The sequence below is a fragment of the Dermacentor silvarum genome, chromosome 2 (assembly GCF_013339745.2).
Source record: "Dermacentor silvarum isolate Dsil-2018 chromosome 2, BIME_Dsil_1.4, whole genome shotgun sequence".
In the NCBI taxonomy this organism is placed as follows: domain Eukaryota; kingdom Metazoa; phylum Arthropoda; class Arachnida; order Ixodida; family Ixodidae; genus Dermacentor; species Dermacentor silvarum.
Window position 1 is genome coordinate 134,862,887 of NC_051155.1, and position 22,607 is coordinate 134,885,493.

A 22,607-nucleotide genomic window follows, 5' to 3' on the forward strand; every position below is an offset into this window, starting at 1 on the left:
CTGTGACAAGCTGAAGTGACACGTGCAAGTTGACCGTCATCATCATCATCATCAGCCTATATTTATGTCCACTGCAGGACGAAGGCCTCTCCCTGCGATCTCCAATTAACCCTGTCTTGCGCTAGCTGATTCCAATTTGCGCCTGCGAATTTTCTAACTTCATCACCCCACCTAGTTTTCTGCCGTCCTCGACTGCGCTTCCCTTCTCTTGGTATCCATTCTGTAACTCTAATTGTCCACCGGTTATCCATCTTACGCATTACATGGCCTGCCCAGCTTTATTTTTCCCGCTTAATGTCAACTAGAATATCGATTATCCCAGTTTGTTCTCTGATCCACACCGCTCTGTTGACTGTATATCTTATCAGATGACTGTATATCTTATAAAAAATAGTAAAACAGCTGAAGTTCTCATTTTTAACAGCAGAGCTGTTTCAGCCGGGCATAATGTGTTTGCTGAATCCAAAAATGTGGTTGGATCGTGGCAGCAGTGCAGAAAGGGTCCAAGCGCAATGGCACATGCACCTGTGAACTAGCGAAGCTGAACCTGGATAAGTCTAGCTAAGAATGGTAGGGACTACTTAAACTTAGTAAGTCATCGATAGGCAATTGATAGCCAATGAATAGCTACTCGATAATCGATCAATAATCAATAAATTATGCAAAATGCTGGGGATGACTTGGTAGTGCTTGGCCTAGCCCAAATACGTGGCCAATACCTTACGATAGCCAATCAACAGCCAATCAATAGCTAATCGATAATTGATCAATAACCAATAAATTCGGATAGTTTCGTAGTGCTTAGCCTATCCCAAATACATAGCCAATATCTTGCGATAAACAATCGATAGCCAATCAATAGCTAATCGACAGTCAATCAAAGAAATTCCGGGAAATGCTGGGGATGACTTCGTAGTGCTTAGCCTAGCCCAAAAGCCAGGACTAGCATTGCGCCGCCAGTGCAAGCTACGCTAATTTCTTTCTTTTCCGCAAAAACGAACATTGTTTCTGCGTAAGGAAAAATAAATTATACAAAGAACCACTCCTCAAACCATTTCCATGTTACCGCTTTTGCGATTGCACTATTACCAGTGTCGATACTATTGCATTATTTTAGCGCTAAGGCCAGTTACTTGTGTGCTTCCATGCATAAAACAACGTTTTCCTTAAAGAGTTAACTAGAACGCCCATGCATTTCGTCGGACACTTTGTATATTATTATCTCGAAACTGGTTCAGTCCTGAGAATTCGTTCCAAGTGGACACGTCTTGCAAATTAGTGACGATAATTCGTAGATTGAAAGATGTGCGTAAAATAATTATTTAAAGAATAATTCGCGTAATTATGTTAAACATTCAATTAGGCGTTTTAACCATCCATTAGGTCATCCATGTCAGAATTAGCTTATAACTGCATAAAACAACTAGCCTCCTTAGAGCGTCGTAGCATTAATGCGAACACAAGAAATCCTGAGACATGGTCAATTCCATACTTCAGAACACTCTATAAGCATCAGTCCTTAATACATTACCTACCATGCACTTTAAACAAATACAAAATTGTCGATAATTTCAGTAAGAAAGAACTCAGCTCATACTTTGGTCGCTTGTAATGTATTTGATGTGATTATTATTCTGCCTTTGTGTATGGTTCTGAGTATCCTGTTTCCTGTTTCGTTTTCTTAGCAAATGTTAATCTTGTAAAATTCAGTCTCATACTATGTTGTATAGCTGGTGTTGCGTTGTTTTGTATAGCTAGTATTGCTATTCTAGTGTTGTTTAAAATGCATTCTGTTAAAACGTTTTCCAATTCTTTTAACTCGCTGTGACGGAAATATTCTTTGTCTTTCCGTTCATAGCTATTTCGTCTATGAGGAATTCCAGCGACAGCTGGAAATATATGTGAATTATTGTGCATGTGCACACAGTGTTTGCTGTAGTATTGCCTTGCCTGGTCTTTTGGGTCACGTCAAGCTAAATATGTAGCTTTTAGTCCACAATGACCGTCCAGCAACTGAGAATAAGCAACTGAGTAAACTGGAGAATAAATTAATTTCATTTGATTGATTTCGTCGGACACTTTGAAAATTTTTATCTCGAAACTGGTTTAGTCCTGAGAATTCGTACCCGCCATGGTTGCTTAGTAGCTATGGTGTTGGGCTGCTGAGCACTAGGTCGCGGGATCGAATCCCGGCCACGGCGGCCGCATTTTGATGGGGGCGAAATGCGAAAACACCCGTGTACTTAGATTTAGGTGCACGTTAAAGAACCCCAGGTGGTCCAAATTTCCGGAGTCCCCCACTACGGCGTGCCTCATAATCAGATCGTGGTTTTGGCACGTAAAACCCCATAACATAACATGAGAATTCATTCCAAGTGGATAAGCCTTGCGAACTCGGCGGCTATAATTCGTAGATTGAAAGATGTGCCGTAACAAAATTCATTAAAAAAGTTAATTAGCGTAATTATGTCAATTCTTCAATTAGGCGTTTTATTTCTCGTGGTAGTAATGGCCGCCTCATCGAGTAGTTTAGATCATAATTGGATTATAATTTAGATTATAATTGTGCTATCTGCCACAGGCAATCTTTAAAAATTTGGTTCAGATAAAATGAAACACACTGTATATTTGCATGATAAACGACATCATAGAACCATATCGTACAAATGAAGGTATAAGTGCATGCGCACCAGCGGAAAAATAGCAGCACAGGCAATGGGCCGGATTACCAAGGTTCCCGTGGGAGAAACAATGATTTCGGCCTTTTATTGCTTATATGCTGCAGCTGATTAAACCTCGAGAAGGTGAGGCTGACAGATACCGTACAGTCTGTAAGTAAAAAAAATAATTTGTTTCTTACAGACCGGGCCTTCTCATGCACATGCGGGCCCTAGCTAAGCTTAGTAATAAACGCCAGGGGCCGGGTCGGGCCGGGCTGGTCTCGGTCATGTACGCCCGGGCCCGGGCCGGGCTCTGGCTTGGTATTACGGGCTCGGGCTGGGCTCGGGCCTCGTAAAGCGGGCCCGGGCCGGGCTCGGGCCGAAAAATCAGGCCCGTGCAGTGCTCTACCTTGCACCACCACTAAAGTGTGCTCGCCTCCACACATCCGCCGCAGCGGCGGTGTTATCGCATTAGCCTCTCTACAATGCCTGAGTAAAGCCTGCCGTATCACTTGGTGCGGACATTCACTAAACACAAATTTGTGATTCGACTCTCTGTATATAGATTCCAACTCGTTGGCTTGCAGCATTTCTTGTTTCCTTTAACGCTATAGTGGTAAGGGCCCCGTGTTGCAGAAAATCCGCTGTCAGCATTGGGGTCGGCGGCGTTGTCTATTGAAAAAGCTCATCCTGAACCACGCATCCTGAACCACGTAGGCCCTCCGCGTGGCGCATAGGCGTTACTGAATGCAATTTCTAAAAGTAAAATGCGTCAGAAAATTCATAAAGTACGACTTGTACACAACCTATAAACATGATGGCGTCGAATTGTAATTTGAATATAGCCCTTTAGTCAGGAATTATGATCAACTGTTGATAAGTGTATCAAATTTGCATAATTTTATGCCAAGGTGTTTCAGACTCCATTAAGAGTAAGTCAAGGTGGTAGAATGACTGTTTCTGCATTTTATGATAAGTTACCATAATAGAGTGATTAAGTATGTAATTATTGTGCACTCATGATGATACTTTTCTTCATAAAAAAATTGTCTAACTAGCACGAATTGCTTGCACAAGTTAATTGTTGGTTCCAAGTATTACTAGAAAGGCAAACAAATTCTTTCGCAATTGCTACAGGAACTTCACACGTCACACTTCCCGTCAAACGCTGCAGTGCCTTCTCCAAAGCGATCTTCGCTAGCGATAGATTTCCCTCAGAAGTAAACTGAAGGTACTTGAAGTAAGCAGGTTTTTTTTTTCTATAAGCTTAATTCTTGTGAACTATTTCTAATACAACTGCACATCAACGACAAAAATAAGTCGCGTCCACAAAAATAAAGAACCAGAAAGCTCGCCTACGTGCATAGGGTTCGCCGCCAGCGCTTCCAGGTAAACATTGCGGTTGCATAAGCTGCAGTTGCCGGGAAGCGTGAAAAACAGTCAGGGAACTTTGAATGCTATCGTGTTCCACTGTTAAAGGCGAAACTTAAGCGTAATTCAACTTTTTCACGCGTAAGCATTCTTTGGCGAGTACCCCAGCTCCGTCACGCGAAAAGTATAATGCCTTGTATCTGTACCAAAATGTCTTATTTCCGAAGTTAAGGCATGTAATCGTTATAGCAGAGTAAATGTAGATGATCGCTAACTTTGTAAGCGATATCGAACAATATAAACAAAAAAATCACCGCCAATACACTACTGTGAAGGTGATTGGTAAGCGAAGCTGTAGGTGCTTTGCGCCTAATGTAGGGCAACTTGTCAAACACAGATCCCATGATGTGCGGCCATTAGGCAGATTGCTCTTCACAGGGATATATGACACAAACACACGTTTCAGTGCAGTTTAGAAAACCTTTATCTTATTTATTACATTGAAATGACTGCTATAACTGCTTTGTGGTTGCTATGGTACACACTGATGTCTTCCGTTCTTTTTGAGAAATCTTTTTGGCGAAAGTTAAATCGATGCATGACCCGTGCACAGTAGTTGGTTGACTTGGATCGCTGAAGTAACCGAGGCCAATCTCTTCCTCGAAGTGATTTAACCACTGCTTTGTTTCTGGTTTTGAGATGTCTACGTTAAAACCTCTGACAACGACAACCGGAGGGAGATTGGCGGCAACGTACGTTGATCAACGCGGAAGCGCGCGCGCATCGTCATGGATCGTGTGGTTTGACGGCTTTCTTTTATTTGTATCCTATCCAGCACTGCGATACTGTGGCAACATGGGTGACGAACAGCGTCAGGACGCATTCTGCGCTAAAGTCCTGGATCTGTTCAATCGTGCATTGGGCACAAAGAAGCAACAGAAACGGGCCCAAATTAAATTGTTGATGCACAATGAGGTGTTGTACAGGAGAGATCAAGGTCCGGTCAGCAGTCGATATCTCCTCTGCCTTCCTTCTCAGCGACAGGCTGAGGCACTTCGAGAAATGCATGAAAGAAGGTACAGTGGTCACATGGGCATCAGAAAAACATTCGAAGCGCTGAGGTCCAAGCACTATGGACCAAAGCTCTATAGGCACCGGGCGGCCGTTGTAAGGCGCCAGCGGCGCGCCGGCGATATGCTGGCGAACAGCGCCGCGAACGGCACCTGTCAGAGCACTGGCATGTGAAGCAGACGACGGGACGACGGCGCTCGGTGCTTCCAGTGATTTGGCACTGCGGGTTTTAAGGGCTGACGCACCGGAAAACGCATTTTCGTGTGTCTGCTTTTGAGAAAGGTCGTCACTTGTACGAGGCAGATCACATTCGTGGCTCACCGCGGCAAGATAACACGTGAAACTCCAGCAGTTATATTCCAGATGTTATTTTGCTGTGCGCGTTAACATTCTCGCGTATTTAATCATGTGAATAGGCGAAGAACACAAAAATTATGGAGAGAAAAAAAAAGGAGACATACGTCTTCCTTATTCTGTTTCTTGAGCTGCTTCGCCGATCGGACATGTGTCAGTCCTTCTCTGTCCGTTGTAGTTCTTTTATCTTTGCAAAGCTTCCCCATTCTTAATTGCTTATAAACTAGCCCAATCTTCAGTCACGGACCATTTTATATAGATTAGCGCGACGGGAACCGTCGGTGGCGGCGAGTGTGAACACGCCACTGCGTTGGTGTTCGATCGCCGTCGATGCACAGCCCAGTCGTGTACCGGACGCAACCAGAGTTGGGAATTGCTAGGAAGGAAAATGTACGTTAAAAGGAAGACTGATACACTGATTAGACGGCAAAATGACTACAAATCTGAGTGTTCGCCTTCGGTGCCCAAGCTCCGAAGCCATTACACTGCGGAGGCGAAGACAGGCATGTGGGACACGAAGCTCTTTCGTATGAACGGCTCTTTCATTAACGTTAGAACAACTAGACCATAGCAGATCAGCCTCGGAAATGTACAGTGCCCAGCGATTGAAGCGCTGGCAGCGCGCGGCTGCCGCCGTTTTTTTTTTTTTTTTTCGCGCCACAGGTGAGCGCCGTGGGACCAAATGCAGTCATAATGCGTTACTAAGGTTCTGGCTTTCACTATACACCACGATGCATCAGTTTGGCGTCCCCAGCGCTTACAGTCAGTGCAAAAAGCGCTGGCGACCATGCGATTCGAGTATCGCGTTATTGCTGAGCACTGTATGCGCTGTTGCCTACAAACCGCACATATACAGACTTTCCGCCTGAAAAACGCGATGCCGCGATGAACAACGATTGAATTTAATGGCCTAACCAGTTTCAGTCATGTTTCAGTAACTGTTGGTGCACCCAAAAACGTAACATGTTTGATCAGACTTGGTTTCAAGGCAGCGCCTGCTGCGCGCGGCCCGGCCGCCACATGCCATACATTCGCGGCGCAGCCGCATGAAGGCGCCACCGGTCCAAATTCATCCCGCGCCCGGTGCCTATACGGACGTCAAACGGTATATGATTCACTGCGACCTTTGTCAGAGGATCAAGATGTCGACATCGCGCCTGCAAACGCCGCGTGCGCAGGCGCAGATGGCGAGATGCAATTCAGACGAGGTGCGCAATCAACTCGATCCCGAGGCTCCGCCGGTATGGTGGCATCATCTAGTTAAGGCGTCTGCAAACGCAGCGTGCGCAGGCGCCGACGGCGAGGTGCCATTCAGACGAGGCGCGCAATAAAAAAAAAACGCGATACCCAGCTTCCGCCAGTATGGTGGCGCCATCTAGTTAAGGTGCCTGCAAACGCAGCGTGCGCAGGCGCACGCGACTAGATGCGATTCAGACGAGGCGCCCAATCAACGCGATTCCGATGTGAGATATGCGCCATGTATTCTGGGTACCTCTTCGGTACGCGTTATGCCGTCTCCCCGCAAGGTACGAACCGCTGCTGAAGAAGCGAATCGTAGAGATACGTGCGCGGCTACAACCACCAGGCCTCATCGGGCTCAGCAGACTGCTGTGCAGATAGCATTACAAGCCTTAGCTCACCGTCGACGCCTGGCGGACAGTTCAGATCGTTCTCGTCAAAACGAGGCGAAGAGACTGTCGTGAAGACCCTGGTGTGCGTGGTGCCGAAATTGGACCTACTCTTGAGCCGCTCCACCAGCTTACGCTGTGACTGTGCTGCGTCTGCAACGCAGGCCTGTGACTTTTTTTTCTCCCTCCTGACACAGTGATGGACACACTTCCTCGGTAAAGCTCGTCCTTCTTCTATGAAAAATTGTTTTTTTAAGTTCCGGCATTAGCTATCCAGTGCGCAGCGTCAGTGCGCGGCATCTCAGTCGACTCTGTTATGGATGCAGTTTTCTGCGGTCAGTTTTCTGCTGCCTCACGGAAGCCATAATAATAAAACGAATAGCACTGCATGTATAGACTCATGAGTGGCGCATCGCAGACCCGCATAATGGTGTGCAACCAAGGCAGCTACCTGCGCTACATGGACAAGGTGGTGCTGGTGCATGGAGGGAGCATCCGCGTCTACACCAACGTGGACGACCTGCTCGCGGACCCCGACTCGCCGGAGACGCTCAGGGACACGGCCCACGCCGAAGCCACGCACTCGTTCGACGACGAAGGGTAAAATTACACTCGTCTTGCTTGTTGGCTTGGCTTGTTATACATTACATGCTTGTTATGTGGCTTCAGTGTAGAATTTTGTGATGTACATGTCGCCGCAGCAAATGACTATGGACTTTTGTGCAGAGCGGCCAGTCGGGGTATTCGTTGACCAACGCCTGTGTACTTTGTTTCAGCTGCACGTCAAAGACGTTCCGATGGTCAAAATTAATTGAGACCCTTCCTAAGGCATTTTGACAGCCATTGTTTCACTTTGGGGTGTTGAAATCAGTCACTCAATAAGTCAACTAGTCAATCAATCGAACAAACAATCGATTGGTTTTTAAATGTGAAGCTTTTCTTGCGAACATTTGCTACTTCGACACTATCTATCTATCTATCTAGCCGCCTACGTCTTTGTTCTGTTATGGTCGTTTTGTTAACTTGGTACGCACCAAGCTTGCCATACTATGAGAAGAGTATATGACGAACATAAATGGTATGTCATGACATGAATGTCATGAATACTACATGACATGCGTGTCATGTTGGCCATGAAACAGCCGCCTACATCCTGGTGTTCTCATGGTCGTTTCTTTAACTTGGTAGGTACCAAATTGGCATAGTATGACAGGAGTGTATGACGAGCATAAGTGATAGGTCATGACATGTGTGTCATGTAGGTGTTGATAATGAGCCAGCGAAAAATATTAACACTCAAAAACCACAGGAATGGGTTCGGACGTGGGCACTAAGTGAAGGAAACAATAAAAGATGGTGGTAGAAGTCATAGTCCTGAGCATTATTCAGCCAAAATGTCAATGACTCAGCGAAAAACGATCAACACTCAAAAGCCACTGAAATTGTTTTTGACGTGGGTACTAAGTGAAGGAAACACTAAAGGATGATAGTAGACGTCATAATCATGAGCATGACTCAGTAAAAATGACAATGACTCAGCAAAAAAATGTTGCCACTCAAAAACCACTGAAATTGGTTCGGACGTGGGCACTAAGTGAAGGAACCAGTAAATAATTGTGGTAGAAGTCATGGTCATGACCATGACTAAGCAAAAATGAGAATCACTCAGCGAAAAATGATTAACACTCAAAAACCAATGGAATGGGTTCGGATCTGCTACTAAGTGAAGGAAAAGGCTAAAGGTTCATGGTCGAAGTCATAGTCATGAGCATGACTATGGCTTCCGCCTTAAGGTCTCTTAAGCGTAGCTAAAGGGACTCTTCAGGACTCATGACATGAATGTCATGACATGCGTGCCATGTAGTTCATGAAAGAGCCGCCTACGTCTTGGTGCTCTCATGGTCGTTTCGTTAACTTGGTAGGCTCCCCGCACACTGCTTCGCATAACCTCGATTCCCACAGGGCGTGGGATCTGCCGGCTTCTTTAGTTGTCGATTGTAATTGTAATGCATTCAATGATTGCGTTAAGCATCACGCAGCAGCGCAGATGCTACAGGACCACGGGAATTTTTTCATACCAAATAAATTTTATGAAGTATTTAAGCCAAAACTGAACTCATTTTATTTTCCCAGCCACTGCAAATGAACGGCCTCCTAGGGTACGTGCTGCAGCTAGCAGTATTATCGGCCGTAGCAGCCGTTTGCACAAGGCCGCCGTAGAAAACTAAGCACTTCAACATTTCATCATCATCAGTTTGCAGCACCATATTTTTTTTCCTTACAGCACAGAGACTAAGGGAGGTCAAGAGAACGAATCGGCGGGCCGTGTCACTGAAAAAGAACAGCAAGGTTCGAACAAGGTGTGTATCCGCCTTGACGCACTGCAGTGCCAACGAAAGCTTCGCAGGTTCAACTGACTCATGCTGATAAATTATAAACTTTGGAGCTGAACGTGACTGCTCCAACGCCACAAAGTGTCATTGTTTTGATATGTATCCATGGATAAGTTTATGTTATTCGAAACAAGAATACTTAGCTGTGCAGCTTTTCTTTATTCGTCTGGGTTGCCACGCGGTATAATGTAAGAATGAAATTACATGTAAGTACGGAGGTCCGTTTCATGTAGATACTGCAGCGGCAGCTTGTGAAACGTATTTCCCGTGAGCCATATTTCAAGTTCATAGGTTGATTAATTTTTCATTACGCATCTCTTCGTACAATTTCGCGAACGTTCTCCCTATTCTACCTGAACAATATTCATATACGCGGCGCCGCTAATAACGTTCCTGTGTTGTCCTTGTGCGGCCGTGACTTGCAGTCGGCGTTCAACATTCTGTGCGCCCTGGTGCGGCTGTCCGGCTGGCAGGCAATGGTGGCTCTCGCAGTGTTCGCGCTGAGCGCGACGCTCCTCACTCTCCAGCAGCTGTGGATCAAGGTGTGGACGGACGTGTCATCGGCCCACGACGAAGAGACGTCCGAGCACGACGACGACGACGCCCTCGAAGCGCATCGGACCTCATGGGTAGGGGTGCTGGTCGGACTGTGCGTCTTCGATGGTGAGTCCCTTCTTTTCCCCTTACTTATTTTCTCTCGCTCTCTCTCTCTGCTTGATAGTCCATAGACAACGCGCCAAGACGCTCGCACTAAGTCGTGCTCCTCAAAGGGCCTCCATCACTATAGTGCTCCCTGAAGAGCGTGGCTTCTGAGTTTTAGCCAAAGTGGTGTTATTCATGTTGAAGTCTACTTTCTACAAGATGCACTACATCTCCTTTCTGTAATGTATACCACTCCTTGCCGTAATACCTTCAGGCCAAGAAATTATTGTAATAAATGAATAAAAAAGTGAACATACAGAACGCTTCTCCTTTATTTTTCCGGGGGATTTGCCCGAAGGTATATGTGATAATAATAAAAACGGGGGGGGGGGGGGGGGGGCATAAAGTAAACGCATACAGGCGTACTGTCTGAAGAACGCACTACAGCAATGACCCCATTTGTTGTTCGTTATTCAAAAGGTGTAGTTTCCTAAAGCATTTGGCTTCAGTTTGGCCTCGCTGAGCATCTTGTGCCTAATATCTTGAGTACCTGGGCGGGGTGACGGAAGGTGATCAGTCTACTTCATAGAAGCACGAGCTGGGCTCTTTGGCACGTTCCAGTACTTCCGCTTGCTGATCCCCAGGCTCATGAGACTACAGCTGTCACGGCCCAGCCGGAAGTCTCCCAAAACAGACTTCCTCAATTCCGGAAAGGTTGCGGTAAAGGAAGCGGACACGCGGCAGTATACGCGCACGTGTGTCCCTTCGGGGGGAGTAGGCTTCTGGGCTTGCAGGAGAGCTCGGTGGTCGGAAAGTGGCGAGCGATGTAAAATCTCCGTAACTTTTGGTATTTATCTGACACACTCGGTGGCATCGTGTCTGGCTTCTAGTTCTAGAAACGAGAAACGCGGCGTTTCAGTGCTAGAGGCCGCTTGCATACCTAATTCCGAGATGACCAGTGCTTATTAACTATGCTTGTCATGTTATTTTTCTTTCTTTTTTGACAACGTTATATTTTTTATTTCTGAACCTAATAATGCACCCACACGACCAACCACCCGCTGGTAAATAAAGCAATTATTCAAATAATTTTGGAGGAATCAGGAACATCGAAAAGCTACATCAGATAATGGTACATTTCATCTCTTTCTTCTCATTATTGTTCTCCCATCCTTTGCATTAGAACATATTCTTCTTTACGTGTCACGCTGCATTTTTCCGTTTCTGTGGTTCATGTGTCGGTGTGTACAAGAGCGTTGTGGTTGGAATGTGGCACTCGCGAGGAGCCTCATTTGCTAGTGGTCAAGAACGTTTATATTTCGTGAACATGTATGTTCTGTGCACGTCAGCATTACAAGTAATGTCCTTGTATTTTTTAAAATTATTGTTTCTGTTACAACCACTATGAGTACAACTATGTTAGAGTGTAGTAGCTGCAGCGCCTCGTATAGGCACTAACATTTCGTTATATAAAGTTAACAAAAATGAATGTTTGAATAAATGAAACAATTGGCAAATCAGTTCTGCGGAATCCCGCAAGGTGCAGAGAGTATCTCGAGAGGGAAAAATTGTCGTCCACCCAAATATAGCACGAAGCTAGAAAAGGACGCTTCGTAGTTGAGGAAAAATTTGTCCTGGCCCAGGATTCAAACCCGGGACCAACGTCTTTCCTGGACGGTCGCTTTACCATCTGAGCTTGGTGCTACATTTGAGTGGATGACAGTTTTTTCCCCTTTAAATGAAGTAATTAATTAATGATTTATCTAAATCCGGGCCCGGTGCTTGGTGGCTTTCAGTGGTGTGCCGAATAGTCGGGGGCCTCCTGTTGGCGGCCAGCAGCCGCTGCCTCTCGGGGCGTCTGCACAGCGCCATGCTGCAGCACGTCCTAGGCAGTCCGGTATCACTGTTCGACTCGTCGCCCCGGGGCCGAATCCTGAACCGGTTCTCGGCCGATATGGACTTCGTGGACTCGCGCACCTTCCTGAGCGGCAAGCAGACCGTGCAGAGCGTGCTCTTCACCGCGTCCAAGGTGGTCGTCATCGCCACCCAGTCGCCCAACGTGCTCGCCGTCGGCGCAGTCGCTGTGCTCGTCGTCTTCTTCGGACTGGTCCGTGCTTGATCGCGCATGCGCGCTCTCGTTGCAGTTGAATACTCGCGAAGCGCGGTGTTCACAAATGTGTTCTGTGGAAGCTCTTCCCCGGCTCGAGTTTGCTACTTTCCTCAAATTGAAAACACAGCCGTTCATTACCGTTTCACGGTGACTTATAATCACGAGCTACTTCCTATTTCCGCAAACACAGCTTAACTCCAATGCAGTTGGTTGGACGGACGCTGAGAGCACATCATCGCTTAGTACTTATTCATTCATCGTCGCTTAGTAACCTCAACCGAGTGTTGGTGAAACGCGCTAGCCACTTCTTTGCAAAGGTGGCGCTCGAATCTGTTGTCTTGAGTGCAGGTAGAGTGTTGAGTGATGGAACGTTCTTGAATGCAAGAGTAAAAAGAAAGGTCGTACTTGGCGCTCTGAAATGCACCAAGTGAGATCCAAGCGGATGTCAGTGCTCCTGCACTTCAATGCGTTAGTCAGCACTCCTAAATCAAGTTCTCTCGGCAATTTCGGAACTTGGTACTCGGAGACTTTCAGCAACTACATAACTGCATTGGATTTAAGGTGTGTTTGTCAAGTAACCGTCCATCGCCGGAACTAGCGACCTTTGTTTAAGCACAAATTTAAGAACATCAATGGAGGCTCGGCGCTGCCATTTACTAGGGGGAGTCGAGATAGTCTAGTGTAGGTCGGCTATAATGAAAATGAGCGTAAAATATTCTTTATAAGGTTTAATCGCATTTCTGGAGCTCAGTGCGCTTGGTCATTATCAGGGTTGATTAAGGGCAAAGCTTACTTTTTTCGAGCACCAACTGCGGATAGACACAATAACCGACGTCTTAGATTTCAAGATATGTTGTCGCGTACTACCGCCATGTCTGGAAACACTTCCATAAAACGGCCAAGTTGAGTACGTTTTATAATATGACAAAGCGTTGTGAAAACGTATACCTGAATTTAGTTTCTGCAGGAACTTCAAGGACAAATTCACTACCTTTTTTTTTTTTTTTTACTTTCTCCTATGCCTTTACGAAGCCTCTGCTCCTCGGTCATATTCACAAGTGTGGCGGTTCAAATCTCTAAATTAAAAGCGGACTTTAATTATCGTTAAAATATTATTCGTGCCTAATAAACATTTCTATTAAATACATAACAATAGCGTCAAAATTGTCTTCGTATGAATAGTCGGGTGGAGGGGGGTTTGATTAGGCCTTCAGAATTGTTGTGGGATGGTGCAGTTACGGCTAATCTCAATGAAACCGCAGGCCACAGTTGCGCCCCAAGCGATGTGGTGTCGGGCATGCTATTTTCACGCAATCACATACAGCGCACGAATGCTACAATCAACTTGCAGTCAAGCGTTATTTCTTTTCACTCAGAGCAAGCATTCACAGAAGGCGTTATGCAGTAGTTCTCTTGATGCCGATGTGGAGCCCTGCAATCAGCACCAACATCAGGAAGAAATACGCTTTCGGCAGCAAGCATTGTTACTACAAAATATAACCACCATTCTAGAAATCTGTTCTATGCCCTATAGTGTGTTTCCAAACTTTCCATCCATACACGTAATTTCTCAGCCTTATTACAGCTAATTTAGAGGCAACAGTTACAGCGCAAATCCGTCTTGATCCCTGAGGTGAACATCCTCTACGACCTTGGCAAACATCGTGCAGTATTTTGTGCACCTGTATGTCAAAAAACTGTGAAAGATATTAAATAATAATAATAACCCTCAGTATTAGTATAAGGGTGATGCTGTTGAAATGCTGCTTTACCGTTAAATATCAGCTATTCTGCCAAGCTCCGTGGATAGTAGGAAGAACCATTCCGGCCCTGTCGTTACACTTGCCTATTATCACGAGTCTGCTTAACTCATATAGCTACTATTTTTATTTTTGATTCGACAACGTTTCCATGGTGCTTGTAAAAGTGTTGCTTTATTTATATTAAATTTTGTCCCAGATCAACAATCCCGTGTTAGAAATAGATAAAGAGGCGTGTTTGGAAAATAATTTGCGTTAAAAGCGAGAACGGTGTCTTGTGCCAAAATAGGCTCAGTATGGAAAAGAAATAGGATGTAACAGTGTAAGCTCCTATATTATGTGCCGTCGTGCGGCAATATTGCACATATTTCGTAAATATGCATTATAATTGCTCAGCATCGAAAAAAAATTAGGGGGCACAGGCATGCTATCTCTGCTTCTCCTTCCGCTCGTAAAACTAAACTTCACTTCCTACCATCGACACACTTTCGCTTTCTTTTTCTATTTCATGATGCCAAAGATCAGGAAACATAATAAAAAACCGTATTAAATCACTATCACCCGAAGTCAGTGTGCTGAATGTCAGCGACAGCTTTTTTGTTTTTCTTCATTTTCAAAATCGCAACAGATTTCCAGAGCACAGTAAATCGAATATTTACATCAAAACACTATAAGTCAAACTGCAATGGCGTTGTCATTACAATATTGCTCGAGCGCCCTCAAGTGCGCTGCTCAAGACAGCCACTGTCTTGAGCATCACGGAAGGTTGTGCCTTCCGTGATGGCATAAAAAAACCGCCCTACAGAAGCTTCGTAAGCAGTGGAGGCCAGGTGATATAACATTGTGAATTGGCAACTAAGCAGATTGCGGGGGTGAACTAATTGTTCGGTCCTGAGGTTGAGCGCAATGGGAGCTATCGAAAAAGCCTGTTTGTTGATAATTTCTCCTCTGTCGGGCTATACCACACAGCAGTGAAATGGCAGACCGTTATAGCCTGCAGCCAGTAGTTCTAATTCCTTGTGAACCTAACGTAATCTAAAAGCTAGCAACTGCCCCAGCGTACAGCGAAGATTTACACTAGGACACTCGCTATCCATTAGCGCAGCATGAACTTCCTAGCTTTCAGTGCTTGCGCTTCGTGCCTTCCTTTGCATTGCGTCTTTGCTGCGCTATACCTTGTTACAAGTGTGTCTAACACATTAGGCCATGAAAGAAGCTTTACTATTGAAGCTAGTAAAGCGATCGAGGGGAAGCAGTTTAGGCAAATCCATGTACGTCCCATCATCTTGTTAAACCACCATACTTACAGCTTCCGTAGACAGTGAAGCCGGAATTCCGTCTAGTATTTTACAGTGAAGCTGTCTATGGCTAGGGTTCCGTGCATTTTCGTTCTGGGTGAACAAAAACTCAGATCCCGAATTTGATGCAAAATCATTTCATTCTGTGCAGAAGCTTGTACGTCTCATCACTTGGATATGCATTTCGAGCAAATTAGTTATCAATAGGTACCATTTCAAGATCAGTAGACTCTCAGGTAGATAATAAAGGTGTCACAAAGATTTGCCGCTACGCGACAGGCGTAGGCCATGTTTAGGTTCGCACCACCCTCTCTTTATCGGCGTTCCGAGCACATGCGTATCTAGTTTCCTTCCCTTCCGCTCTCGGGAAGCTCCACGGGACGCTCCTCGGGGCGGCGGTCCCGACGTCCACGTGAATGTATATATATATATATATATATATATATAGAGAGAGAGAGAGAGATTGAGAGGGAGAGAAACTTTATTAGACAGGCAAACATTATAAGGGGCGGTAGTCGGAGCCCCTCAGTCCAGGGCCCCACTGTTATTTGCTACTGGCAGATCGCGTTCACGACTGCCAGGGCGTACCTCCTTTGTTAGCGCTTCCCTTTTGCCTCTGCATACGCAGCTGCGTCCGTATAGTACGTATTGTACCTAGCGTTATTGGAGTACATCGATTGAATATGCTGTCCGCGTGCTTTGCGCCTTTTCTTGTTGTACTCAGGATGCATCTTCTTTCTGAATTGGAGCTACTGCAACTTTGGATCTCACCGAAGGAGGGAGAGGTACAGCCTGTTCGGTCAGATAAATGGGGTATGCGGGGATATTAGGTCGAGCCAATATTTACTACCAGTTTTTGTGAAGCTGAGGCGCTCCCTTTGTCGCATCAGAGTGGCCTGCCTCATTTCGTCGCAAGTATTGTGTAATCCCAAAGCTAGCATGCGCTCCGTGGAGGTACATTTAGGCAGGCCCAGAGCCGCCTTGAAAGCTGTTCGAATTATCCTGTTGGCCTGCCTTTCCTCTTCTCTGTTCAGGATTTGGCATGGTAAGCCATACGTGATTCGACTACTCACTAAGGCCTGCACGAGCCTTAGGGTATCGTTTTCTCGCATTCCCGCCTTTCTATACGTCACTCGACGTATCATTTGGGCTATGTTGCGGGTTGTGGATTTGAGGGTTTTGAGCATCTGTGCTGCTCTCCCGTCGCTCTGAAGCCAAAAAACCAGGACTCGCATCGTGGGTACCTCTCGGACCGTTTGGCCCTCAACCTTTCGCATGTATCCGGATGACCTCGGATTTTTCGGGCGCGCACTTCAGCCCACTCGTTCGGGAAAATTTCTCCACCGCTAATACCGTCGTTTGGAGCGTACATTCAATATCCCCTAGGGCACCTCTGCTCGCCCACAGCGTGATATCGTCCGCTCAGAGCGTGTAACCTAGGTCGGGAATGTGATCTCGATCGCCGCACGCGAGGCGACACATCGCCAAGTTGAAGAGCAGAGGAGATATTATCGCTCCTTGAGGGGTTCCTTTGCTACGGATTTTAAATATCTGCGTTGTGATTTGGCCAATACTGATGCTCGTCTCGTGGTTGAAAAGAAACGCCCTTATGTAATTGTAGGCGCGCTCACCACAACCCGCGAGTTCGAGTACCTCGAGTATTGCGGCGTGAGAGACGTTGTCGGAGGCTCCTTTAAGGTCTAGTGCTAGGGCTAGTCTCTCGTCACCGTATGGTATATTAGTTAGAATTTCGTCCTTAAGTTAAAATATCGCGTCTTGACGCAGTAAACGCGTGCGAAATCCTAACATGGAGTCTGGGAACCAGCTCCGCTCTTCCAGGTATCGCTGTAGTCTGCTGTGGATCACCCTCTCATAGAGCTTACCCAGGCAGGACATGAGCGATACTGGCCGGAGTGTATCGATCGAGGGATTCTTTTTTGCTATGGCGATCATGATTATTTTAGCCAATTTCCATTCTTGGTGCGAGTCTCCCTTGTCCCAGTACTCGCTATTGAAAATATTTGTTATTTTCGCTGGGCCCACCCAATGCATGTTTCGAATCATTGAATTTGTGATCGTGTCTGGGTCCGGTGCCAAGTTTTTAACTGCTGCTTGCACCGCTTCGTACACTTCCCCGTACGTTTTTTCTTCGTCTAATTTAGGGTTGGCCTCTCTCACGTATGGTCTCGTCGTATAGGGCGATCCCGCCACGGGTGAGGGTCCTATGTATTTGTTCTGAAGGACATGGACTAGTTCTTGGTCTGTACCCTCGAAGTTGTCTGCTATGATTTGGAGCTTCTTGTTACTCTCAGTACGTGTACTCATTGGGTCTAGCATGCTCCGGAGTGTTCACCACGTACTGGTCGTTTCCAGAGTCCCTCATAGGGTTCCGCCGAACGTCGCCCACTCGTTTTTAGCTAGTTCGTTGGCGTGGCCTTAGGATTTCTTTCCCAAAGAGCGATGCGTTGTCTCAGGTATTTGTTTAGGCGTTGTCTTTTCCACCTCTTGACGATTTTCCGCCTCTCTTCCCATAGGATGACAAGGTGAGAATGTATCACCGGCGCCTCTTCGGTGCGCTCAATGGCTTTGGTGGTGTCCCCGTGCACTTGTTGAAGGAATTGAGTCCATTCCCGCATGTTGGTCGGGGCGGTATCCGACTCCTCCAGCCCCCTCTGGAGTTCTCTATAACGAGGCGAGTCGGTTAACTTCGTGGTTCCTATTGTTCTCCATATGTTGTGTGTGGAGAGTGCTATTCTGATTATGTCGTGATCGCTTCCCACGTTTTCGTCGATGAAAACCCATTGTACGTCTCTGACGTTAATTGTAAATGCGCGGTCGGGCACCGTGTCTCTGCTCATACTGTTACCCACGCGTGTCTGTTTTCCAATTGATTGATTGCCCGTAAACACAAAGCCGTGGTGGGGTGCTCAAGTCGGAACCCACTGGGCGATGTTTTCGCGTATCCTCATAGTATATGTGGTGCGTTAATGTCGCCAACTATCACCGCCTTATCCCTGGTGCCCGTTAAATCCTTTGTTGCCAAGAGAATTTGGGGTAGATCATCCCTTTGCTTTTTGGGGAACTGTGCAGATTTGTGATTATTGTGTGTACCTTACGTTTCTTTGGCATCACACTGATAACTATGGAATCAGTATCTCCCTCAATTTGTGGAAGCGTTAATCAGTGAGCGTTTATCGGCTTGCTGACCAGCGTGGCGACCTTCGAATTTTGGGGATATCTCAGGGTGTAGTATCTCTGCATTTTGGCCGGCTTGGCTCCGTCCTCCTGCAGACTTATCACGTTGGGAGCGATTTCGAAGTTTTTGATAAATTGACGAAGTGCTGCCGCTTTCCTGGAAAAGGAGCGGCAGTTCCATTGCCAGATCTCCAATTGTTCTGAATTTAGTATTCGTTGTGGTTTCATAGTGTGATTAGCCATGTTGCTCACGCTTGTTGTATGCCCGTGACGTTTCCGCGTCCGAGGCGGCGGATTCTGTTATGCAGTGGCTTATTTTAGCTTTTGCCGAACCCGCTCCAATCACAATCATATACATTCGCAAAAAACACGAATGTATATAAAAAACCACAAAGGCAAGTTGCCGTTCTTCATTTTGAATTTCACTTCTGTCATCGTAATGGGGAGTCCGCGTATAATCAGGACTCCTGAGAATCAGCGTGCACACGAAGAGAGACGACAGGAACAGAGACGAGAACGCAATAGTCGGCGGCGGGCGGCAAACAACACCGCTGAAAATGTGTTCGTACCTTTGTTTAAAATTCTGCGTCACCTCTGTGTCGTGTGATAAACAGCTTCGCTGGTCATCCACCTTCACAAAGTGTAATGGCCCATGATTTTTTGTAACAAAGTTTATGGTCGATATTTAAGCATGCATGGTAAGGATTATTGTCCTAAACACAACGCACTTGTGGACACAAGCATAACCACAAAAGCAGACATAACACAAGCGGTGACAAGCAGGAGTGCACTCAGCGCTCGCGCTTCTGCGTTTTTGTCTTCCACGGCGTGTCCACAAGAGCGCCGCTTTTATAACAATAACGGTCACGCAACTAGCCCACCAATATCACTTAAGCAAGTTGTAATAACTCGGCGCTCGTCCTGTTCGCAGAAACTATCCGTGAGCGCCTCCTACAGGGCGCGCTTCTTCGAGAGCGTGGTGCTGTCGCGGCTCCTGGCGCACGTCACCGAGACGCTGGAGTGCCTGAGCAGCCTGCGAGCCTATGGCGTGGTGCGGCGGGCCTGCGACCGCTTCTGCCACCTGGCGGACGCCAACACGCGTGGCTACTCTGCCTTCTGCGACACTTACAAGTTCACGCGCGTCATCACCTCCACGTGCGGGTTCGTCGTCGTGCTCGCCACGCTGCTACTCAACGTCGTCTTCGTCGACAAGTGGGACTCGAGCCGCATCGGCCTCGCCATGAGCTCGGCATCGTCGGTGAGATATTTTCTGTGAGAACATGGCCTCCAAGAGTGTGGTGGCGTGCATCGCCCGATCTCGGAGGCTATGATTTGAACATGGGGTTTAATAGAAAAGTTACTCGAGGAAAATCTAGCACTAGTCTCTACGGGAAGCGGCCAACATTGCGTTTCAGCCAGCATGGAAATGATGGACGGCGCATGTATTTGCGGAAACATTGTCCTTCTTGCTTCATACGGCTTGATAGCTTTGCAAATTATTCTTTTTCAACAAAATATTGCGTTAAGAATGGCATGCGCGTAGAGGATAATTCCCCCTTGTTTTGCTTAACAACTATGAGGGCTCGGAAGTTCAGAAAAATAAAGCGTAATAAATAACCTCACAATAACGTTTCAAGCCACGAGCACGCGAATAAGCAAATCCATGTAATACCCATCATTATCATGGTAACTGAACAATGGCAGCACCAGAGTTATCTATGGTAGCTTTTGTAGGACAGCCTATGCATTGAAACACAGCACGTAAAACACGCGATCCATCGGCCGGAGGATGGCTAGCTTGTCAAGCACGTTGGTAGCTTGTTTTGTGTCCCGAATTTTTGACATTCCAAGGTTACCCGCGAAATATAATGCACACCGTAGATGAGGGTCCGGGTTTACTTTAAGCACTTGGAGCTTCCTTATTGCGAACCTAGTGCTAGGCTACAGGAGCGTATTCGCGTTCTGACAACTGTAAAACGCAGGCTCGTGCGGCCGGAAACGGAGTACGCACGTTGTTCTAAGCCGTTTAGGTCATAACCGCTAAACCACCGCTATAAGTGGAGTTGAAACCAGTTATCTGTAACGATAATTCGGCGGTCTTTATGGGCCGATCTCAAAGATACTGCAGTCAAAAAAGAGGGCCGTTCTTGGTACTAGCCACTGAGTGTGTGCCATTAAGTATGTATCACTTTTCATTGAAGCTCTTCGACTCCAAATTGGGTCACTGGGTATCACCACTAACAACACCATGCGTTGCACTCAGCATTAGCTCTCAACAAGTCGCACAATCATTAAACGTTCGCAGCATAACAGCTATATGATTCATAGCAAACATTGTCTACCAAACCAAGCATGTTTGGCATTACGTCGATGTCAATAGAAGTTGATTCCGCTATCATTTCTTTATTGCACGTGCCCAGAACCTTTTCTCTGAGGCAATGTCATTGTGTAATTGAATATAAAGACGATTTGTAATTGGTAATTTGCGTATATTCATCAATGTCGAATTTCGCAAGTAATTGACACATATGCAGGTAATGTTCCGTTTATTCTGCCATCACTAACAACAATAGAGAATGATACTTTCCTCTTCTTCTCATCCCTGTCCTTCTTCTTTCTTCTCGCTCACGAAGTCAGTCATCATTCTTTTATGGTCATTACACAGCCCCCCCCCCCCCCCCCCCCCCTTGATCGTCAACTCTCCTGGGTTGACAAGGCACCACATTGCCGACCGATGGCATCACAGTCGCGTTTTCTGGTCCAATGTACAAAATAGATAAGACTCCTTGTTGGCTGGCTGTCTACAGCACGATATAAGGACCCGTGAAATAAGCTTTTGAGCCTTGCAAACTTCTTCGAACCAGAATAAAATCTCCTACTTTGATGTCAGGTGCCATTGTGGAGGGAGCACGGTCGTAATTACACTTCATGGCGACCTTATATTTCTCGTCCTCTTCTACCGATTTCTTGCGTTGTTGGAGGGTCAACACGTTTGTAAGGTCAAGAAGGTGATCAGCTGCAAGCCAGTTTGATTTCCCATGGTAAGCGAAATATGGACGCAGTTGTATTAGAGTGGTTATGGTGATTAGCAGCCGCTTCAGCACACTTCCAACCACCTCGGAATTCCGGGTAGAGTGTGACAGCTTGATATCTGTTATCGCTCTCTCGACCAACCCGTTGGTTTCCGGATGATAGGGTGCACCAAAACAAAGTTGTATTTATTTTATTTATTTATTTACACAAACTGCAGACCAGAAGGGCTATTGCAGGAGTGGTGAATACAATATGTGGCAAATACAAATCGCAATACAAAAGAGCATACGTGAGAACATGTTTAACTCAGTAGCATCCCCAAATTCTTTATGTGGTAAGCAACGGATGGAACTGGGCAGATCATTCTAGAGTTCAATAGTCCTAGGAAAAAAAACTGTATTTCAAAGGGTTGGTGCGAGCGAAAAAGACCGATAAGTTTCAGTGATTGCTGTTTCTCGGGATTAGAGTCTTTGTACGGGTCAGACAAGTGTTAGGAGAGGCATAATGTGGAGAGTAAAATAGAGAGTGTAGAAGTTTCAAAGAGTCAATGTAACGGCGGTGAGAAAGAGGGGTAAACCAAGCATGTGCAGATGAGTAAGCCTTGCAATTCTTGCTTCAGCCATTTCTTCATTTCGCGGGACATGCCGTATCGTTTCTTCCGGACAGCAGCAGTGTCACTCAGCTTGAAAGGCACCATTGAACCTTGGCCGCTGGTGGACACTGACCGACGCATATTAGTTTTGGATACTTGTTCGGCCCCACTTAACTTGCATTTACCAGCTTCGTTTTGTAGATGTAGATGTAGAGCCTTGGAGTTACTGGCACATACCCACTCTGAGCGATTGGCCAAGAACCGGGTAGTTTGAAATAACAATCAGAAGGGAGATGTATTCACCCCATTGTTTCAACCGAGTGCTCCACTTCTACGTCTTCGCGCCATGATATATTCATTATCATCCTATTCATGTCAGGCCGATCCAAGAGAAAACTATGCGGAATCCTATACAATGAGTGCCTCGACATCCATCTTGGTACCTTGGTAACCCACGTATACCTTAGCCCATATATCAAGTGCTCGAGAACTGCCATCAT

General features: G+C 46.2%; 1 protein-coding gene across 1 annotated transcript in view; it reads left to right on the forward strand.

Moving 5' to 3' along the window:
• The window catches only part of LOC119440405 (multidrug resistance-associated protein 1), a 67,202-nt gene that overhangs the window by 19,499 nt on the left and 25,096 nt on the right, over positions 1–22,607 (forward strand). Inside the window, exons 5-9 of the mRNA XM_037705316.1 lie at positions 7,503–7,684; positions 9,369–9,444; positions 9,903–10,140; positions 11,916–12,226; positions 19,414–19,740. Coding sequence (XP_037561244.1) covers positions 7,503–7,684; positions 9,369–9,444; positions 9,903–10,140; positions 11,916–12,226; positions 19,414–19,740 — 1,134 coding nt within the window. The remainder of the gene's footprint in view (positions 1–7,502; positions 7,685–9,368; positions 9,445–9,902; positions 10,141–11,915; positions 12,227–19,413; positions 19,741–22,607) is intronic.